The sequence below is a fragment of the Scomber scombrus genome, chromosome 23, assembly GCF_963691925.1.
Source record: "Scomber scombrus chromosome 23, fScoSco1.1, whole genome shotgun sequence".
NCBI classification, from domain to species: Eukaryota; Metazoa; Chordata; class Actinopteri; order Scombriformes; family Scombridae; genus Scomber; species Scomber scombrus.
This window is the reverse complement of record NC_084992.1, coordinates 23,743,200-23,750,305: the sequence shown is the minus strand read 5'-3', so window position 1 is coordinate 23,750,305 and position 7,106 is coordinate 23,743,200. Positions and strand designations below refer to the sequence as shown.

Genomic DNA, 7,106 nt, shown 5'->3' with positions numbered 1-7,106 from the left:
TTTATGTTTGGGACAAAAATCTATTGGGTGTTCCAATATATTAAGCCATGAGGGCACAAGCTCCCCTACCTAAGTGTGAGAGCCTGTCCAAAAAAAACCCCAAAATACCCAAGATCCCATAATCGAGGAAGGAAGTTAAGCTAGCTGTAACCTTCTTACTTTTCTTGTCTTGTTTAAAATTAATTTCATAACAAATGGCCCTGACTTGGCCATGCTACATTCATAAATAAAAATGTTTGCTTTTGTTATTAAGTTATTTTTCAACCTTTCTAATCTTTCAAACAAAAAGTTAGACCATCATTACCAAAACCGCCTTAGAAGTACCAGTACCTATCTACTGTATTATGCCTTTTCTGTTAACAGCTGGAAAGATGAAGATGCTGCAGGCATTGGAGAGGTCACCAAAAAAATCGAAGAGCTCATACTGGCATCACAGAGCCGACCAGATGTCACTGCAGCAATCAGAGAGCTCATCAATGTGACTGCCACTCAAAGAGTCACCCTGACTCATTCCCAGCTACAGACCATCAAGCAAGGCTTCAGCTGTGTTGTTTGTTTGAGTAAGTATGCAATGGATAATGAAATAATTATCACACACATGTAAAATAATTCTGAGTCCATTTTATTTGGTGTGTGCCAGAATTTGAGATTATCAAATACATGTTCTTACATTCTCTAATCAAGGTCATTTTTTTCTCATCTACTACAATTAATTGCTAATGGAGACCCTTGTGTAACAGGCAATAGACATTTTTAAAAGCATTAAAGTTGAGTAAAAAGAAAACACCATCACCTAGTACACTTCAAACCATTTAATGGGGGCACACATACAGAGACTGACAGATTCAGCTTTATTCATCCCCGAGGGGCAATTCAGTTTCTACAAGCCCAACCTCACATAAACACACAGTAATCAACAACATTCGTTCCTACACAACAATATCAGAGGAGGCGATAAATGACCAGCGGGGAAATAAAATACAATACTACACAATACTATACTAATACAGCTGAATAAGAAACAGCTGAATAAAGTGCTCGAGAATATTGCACAAAAGTGTTGCTCTGAATAGAGTACAGTGCAAAGTGCAAGTGCCAAGGTTCCTTGCACACAAAATATACATAAATAAAATATATATATACATATATATATGTATATGTACACATATAAGAGCCCTAAGGGTTAGTGCAAAGGACTGTTCCAGGCACCAAGGAAAAGAAAAAAGAAATCTATTCTGCATTCAGCAGCTTAATGGCAGAGGGAATGAATGAACTGGAGTAGCGGTTAGTCTTTCTGTGTGGGGGCAAGTAACGCCGACGTCATTAATGTAAATTCTTTGGATAGAGCATGCTCGCTGTTAATGATATTTACTCCTTTCTGGAGGACCCGACGCTCCCAGAGAGAGTTTAGATCAGTCAACTTCACTCCAATAATTTTTGAACAGATTTTGACCACACTGCCAAGACAATTTTTGTCTTTCACAGACAAACCGCCAAACCAGCAAAAAAAAAGAAAAAGTTAACAGGCTCTCAATGTATGACAGGTACACAGTACATAAGATGGGTTTCGACACGTTAAAAGAGTTCAACTTCCGCAATAAGTGGTTCTTTGCTGACCCTTTTTTACGATTGCCTCAGCGTTTATATCAAATCTGAGACAGGAGTCAAATATAGTGCCCAGATATTTGTAAGTATCCACTATATCAACATCTTCACCATGAATAACACTAGCCAAAGGAGTAGTTTTGTTATTTCTAAAGTCCACCAAGAGTTCTTTGGTTTTAGAGACATTTAGATCAAGGAAACTGTCATCACACCATTTAACAAAATCAGTAAGAGCGCAGCCATGGTCCGACTCCACTGTGATAAAAGAGCAGTGTCATCTGAGAATTTTACAAGAAAGCTATTTTCTTTACAAGACCTGAAGCTGTCAGTGTACAAAATAAAAAGCAGTGGTGAGAGAACCTGTTATAAGCTGTTTTTGAAACCAGTATGTTTGACCTGGCACCATTAACTAAGACCTGTTGTGGTCTATTTGTTAAAAAGTTTAAAATCAGAGATAGGAGCTGGTGGGGTAACTTAAAATAAGAAGCCGGCCTCTCGATCAGGATGTGAGGTTGCAGCTTATTAAAAGCTGAAGAGAACATATAAACAGACATATAAAAGTCTGACATGAGTTTTGTTTTTTTCCAGGTGTTTCAAAGCTTTGTCCAGAATAAAAAGTTTGGCATCTTCATTTGTTTGGTAGGCAAACTGAAGCGGGTCGAGTTTGCCCTCCACAAGGGAGAGCACCTCCTTAATATTTTCTCAAAATTTTTCATTATGAGGCAAGTAAGTGCTATCGGTCTAAAATCATTCAAATCACTAGGATTTTTAGTCTTGGGAATATGAATTAAAATAGAAGATTTCCACACAGTGGGCAGCTCAATCAATCAATCAATCAATCTTTATTTGTATAGCGCCAAATCACAACAAAGTTATCTCAAGGCACTTTACACATAGAGCAGGTTCTAAACCGAACTCTTCAGGTTTTAATTTTAAAGAGACCCAACATTCCCACATGAGCAGCACTTAGCGACAATGGCAAGAAAAAACTCCCTTTTAACAGTAAGAAACCTCAGACAGGACCAGGCTCAAAGTGGGCGGCCATCTGCCTCGACCGGTTGGGGTAGAGAGGAGAGAGAGGAAGAATAGGAGAGAGAGAGAAGCACATAGAAAATAAACATTGAAGCTAGAAGGTCCGGGACTGGAATCTGTCATCCGGACGTCTACAGGCCCAGATTACCTGTGAGACGAGAAAGCACAGACAACTCCGGGGAAGAAGTGTAGGTTACTGAATGCATTAATAGTACATGAATGTTATTGGATATAGATGGATGGATAGAGAGAGAGAGAGGAGGAGAGAGGAGCTCAGCTGACAGCTGTCAGCACACATTTGAAAAAGCTTGGTCACACAGTTGGTCAACACAGTGGTGGAGAGTATGACCACAAATGGCGTCAGGGCCAAAAGCTTTCCATAGTTAGTTTTATTAAATAAAATATATTGACCTGGTCATGAGATATTAATATTTCCATGTGGGGTACCAAGGAGTCCCTGAGCTTGGAGACCTCTGAACTGAAATCATATTTTTCAAACCTTGAAAAGAATAGATTAAAAGTATTAATCGCACATGATTCAAGTCCTCCAGATAAAAATGTAGGAGCATCGCTGCACAGAGAGCCCAGCTTGTGTGACAGATCCATTATCAGCTGGGTAGCAGCACTGGTATTGGCTCTGGGGTGGATGTACAAGAGAGTAAAAAACAGTTGAGGAAACTCATGTGGCAAATAAAAGGGGCGTAAGGAGATGCACAGTAGTTCTATGTCCGGTGTGCAAATCTTCTCCCGCACAATGATATTTTTACAGTACCTTTGATTCACATAGAAGCAAACCCCACCTACGCGTTTTTTCCCCGTCACCTCCGAGGATCTGTCCAGTCTAATGGGACAGCCGAATCCGGTGATAGCCAGGTCACTGTCCTGGTCGCTATCGGAGAGCCACGTCTCGGTGATGGCGAGTAGACAGCACTCAGAGATTTCTTTTTTGTACCGTGCCCAGATCTCCAGCTCGTCAATTTTACGCCGTAAGGATTGTGCTTTAGACAATAAGACCGAGGGCAACGGAGGTAACTGGCGACGGTTATCCAGGCAAAGTCCACATATTGATTCTCTAAACTCTTACACACACACACACTGTGACGATAAAACAACGAATTAAAAACAAAAGAACAAACAAGAGACGATAAAAGGTCGGCGAGGCTGTAGTGGGTCGCACACGTCGGAGCGCCCCACTAGAGTTCATAGAGGAGCCAGTCTTCATGCAGTGTTGCAAAAGCATCATTGGCTGCAAGACATGTGTGTTCTGAAATCCCTTTTTGAAGAGGAATAACATTTTGCACTTTTATACTCACAGAAAGCCATGGTGTATTTGAGTTTATTTTATTGACTGAAAATATGGGTTAGAGTTGTTGTTCAGAGTTGACTTAGAGCAGTTGCTAGTTTAGAACAGGTGGAATGATGAGGATCTAGCTTTGGATAATATATATACAGATATATTAATATATATTGACCGCTGACAAAACACATATTTTACACATACGTTTATAAACACATAGGCTACAAACCTACCATGCGTGGTAGTTAGTAAAAACAGAGGCAGGGCTGGCAGCTGACTGGCAATACCATCAGTTGCCCTGCCAGCTGACTGGCAATACCATCAGTTGCACTGCCAGCTGACTGGCAATACCATCAGTTGCACTGGCAGCTGACTGGCAATACCGTCAGTTGCCCTGCCAGCTGCCTCGGCAGTTTCCCTGGCATCTGTCTACCGTCAGTTTCCCTGGCATCTGACTGACAGCTGCCGAAATACCGTCAGTTTCCCTGGCAGCTGCCTTGGCAGCTCATCCGGCAGCTGGAGTTGCCACCGGAAGTGCCGAGACTACCTGCCGCTGCCACAAAATGCTCGAGCTCCTGCTGTCAAATGGAGCAAATGTCATTTCACACATTTTGCTGAGTTGTAGTTATGAGATAGAGCATGGCCTCTTTGTCTGGAGCAAAGTCAATGTTCACTGCTCTAGAGAACAAGTCTGATATGTCTGAATATTTCTCTGCAAACTGATTCTCAACTGTAAGTTTGTCCTGTTCGGTTGAAAATGGATCAACTCCAAAAGTAGAATGTGTGGTTAGTTCGGATCCCAGTTGTTGCCTGTACAGGTCTGCTGCTTCAAATGAATGAGGCAGCAGCTCCTGTGGGATTTTTCTGGGACAACCACTGCTAGCCAAGTCAATTGGTATGCCTTTACCTGGAAAATAAAGAACATATGGTTGATCATGAAACTTATGAATGCCTGTTGTAATTATTTTAATCTTCACTACACTGGTTTATTTCACCTGGTATTCGGTGAGCGTTCCACGACTCCAGCACCCTGGTAAGACCAATCTGACATAACTGTACAGTCAGGTTGGACACACAGTATCTGACAAGGTTGTTGTCCATGTTTAATTCCTCTTGATCCACCAATTGCAGAAGGGCTGTCTTCAGGGGATAGTTGACACGATTATTGACCTCAGGCCAGATTTGTTCAACTGTATGATTCTGAAATCAGAAACACAGATTTGTAATTTATTCTGGTGGTTGATTTGGGAGACATGGTCATGCAGAATTGCCACTGTAACTTTATATACTCAACAGTCATAACCAGAGTTAAAAACAAAAAACAAAACTGTTCTTGGCCAAGGTTATTGTTATGTTCGATGGCATTTTTACCCAGAAAGTTGGAAATCATAGTAATTGTAAAGAAAATGTATGTTATGTATGCAAGTAGAGAGTGCTGCTGAAGAGAACACAATAAAAATTATAATATAAATGGGCATACATAGTGTGTTGCTAAAACAGTCATACAAACTATTGAATTGTACCCTTGTGGATGAAGTGTGTAAGTAAGGCCTTCTCTCCTGATTATGGCGATAGGATGACAGCAGCTCCTGCTTGAAGAGTGTCAAATAAAATTCCTTGCCATGATCTACTCGCACCTGATCCCACATTCCATAGGCAAGTACTGCAGGCCTGTTGGATGAAAAATAAATGTTTTAATATGTGCATAACTTTTTAATTCCTTTAGTATCCACAACAATACATGGGCTATTACCTGAAAACATCTTCATAGATGGCTAGGTAGTTTTTTATGGGCATTGTAGAATGAGCAACAATCTTCTTGCTGAAGCCATCATTGGCTAAAACATTTTTAATTTTTGAATTTTAAAATGAAAATCAAATAACCACTCATTTTTTGTTTTTTAATATCCTTTTCTGAACGGAAAATCCAATGACCGAAACATACACGGACCCAATTTCATCAGTATATCATGAACCAGAAAACACATAGAATTTGTGATATTGATTAACCAAATAAATCACAGACTTAGACCAATAAACCTTGGTTTCCTAAATGTATGAGAGAAAGCATTATTACATTATATTATTATAATGGAAGCAGATTTTAATCTCTATAATACCAAGCTAAATAATCGTTGCATTGAAAGTTAACATGGTAAGATAAGTCAAGAGTTTACACATTTAGTAGCATTTTCTGACTAAATCAGACAATTCTCGTGTGTTGGGCCTTAGTTAGGAGCAAATTTGGTTATTAGCAATAGTTAATAATTATTGAAGATAATTAATGATTAAAAATCAATAATAATAATTTTAAAAAAGAAATTATGAATTAGAGATAATGGGGCACCACCCAGAGATCAGAGACCAAAAACTAAACAGTGAATATCATCTCAAGAAGAATGACACATCTGACAGATATTAACATTCAATTCATTAATTTTTTTGAGAGGCATCATGGGCACTGTAGGCCTATGTTTTGTACAAATATAGCCTATTTACTTCACACCATTAAACGTTACTGCAAGTGATGAGACATGACCATTAACCAATAAGAAAGCATTGTGATGGGAAGTGAGCATGAATGTTAACCACGGTTATGTAGCTGAAACTACAAAAGTCAAAAACACGTTGACTGCTACTATTATTATCTTTTCTACGACACCATAATATCCACTGGTAGCGTGGCCGAGCGGTCTAAGGCGCTGGATTAAGGCTCCAGTCTCCTCGGAGGCGTGGGTTCGAATCCCACCGCTGCCAAGTATAATATTTTGAAAGGTGAAGGTGTATTTAAATTTTTCCCTATTTGATGTATCCTGATGTTGGCAAACACTACACCGTACCGCTATTGGTAGTTACTCCAAATAATTGTGTTTTCCTATTTTGCCATAGAACATGTGTTGCTATTCAATGGGTTATTTTCCCCCTTTGACGTCTTGTAGGCAGTGCTCAGTTCAAGCTGCAAACGTATCCCGTCCTCCCATACCTTAAACCCAGACGCCAGCTTTTCTAACAATAACTGTTCATAACAAGTGTTGGTAGAGCTTGTTTGTTAGAAGATGCACAAGACCCGGGACTGGGAGTATATTCGCAGGGGCAATTCATTTGATCGTTTGCCTGGACTGAAAAAGCAACCCGGAAGCACTTAACTTTATCCCCTGACTTTCAAATAAAA

The 7,106-nt window shown here is 39.9% G+C and overlaps 1 protein-coding gene and 1 non-coding gene across 2 annotated transcripts; one reads left to right on the top strand and one right to left on the bottom strand.

The window, feature by feature from the left end:
* Positions 1-4,410: 4,410 nt before the first annotated feature.
* On the bottom strand, positions 4,411-5,776 carry LOC134005604 (uncharacterized; the record flags this gene model as incomplete). Its single annotated transcript, XM_062444526.1, has 5 exons — positions 4,411-4,512; positions 4,609-4,841; positions 4,930-5,134; positions 5,458-5,605; positions 5,688-5,776. Coding segments are annotated over 5 exons (777 nt in total), but the record flags the coding sequence as incomplete, so codon positions are not given.
* Positions 5,777-6,609: 833 nt separating this feature from the next.
* On the top strand, positions 6,610-6,691 carry trnal-aag (transfer RNA leucine (anticodon AAG)). Its single transcript has one exon. It is a non-coding gene; the product is annotated as a tRNA-Leu (tRNA).
* The last annotated feature ends 415 nt before the right edge of the window (positions 6,692-7,106 follow it).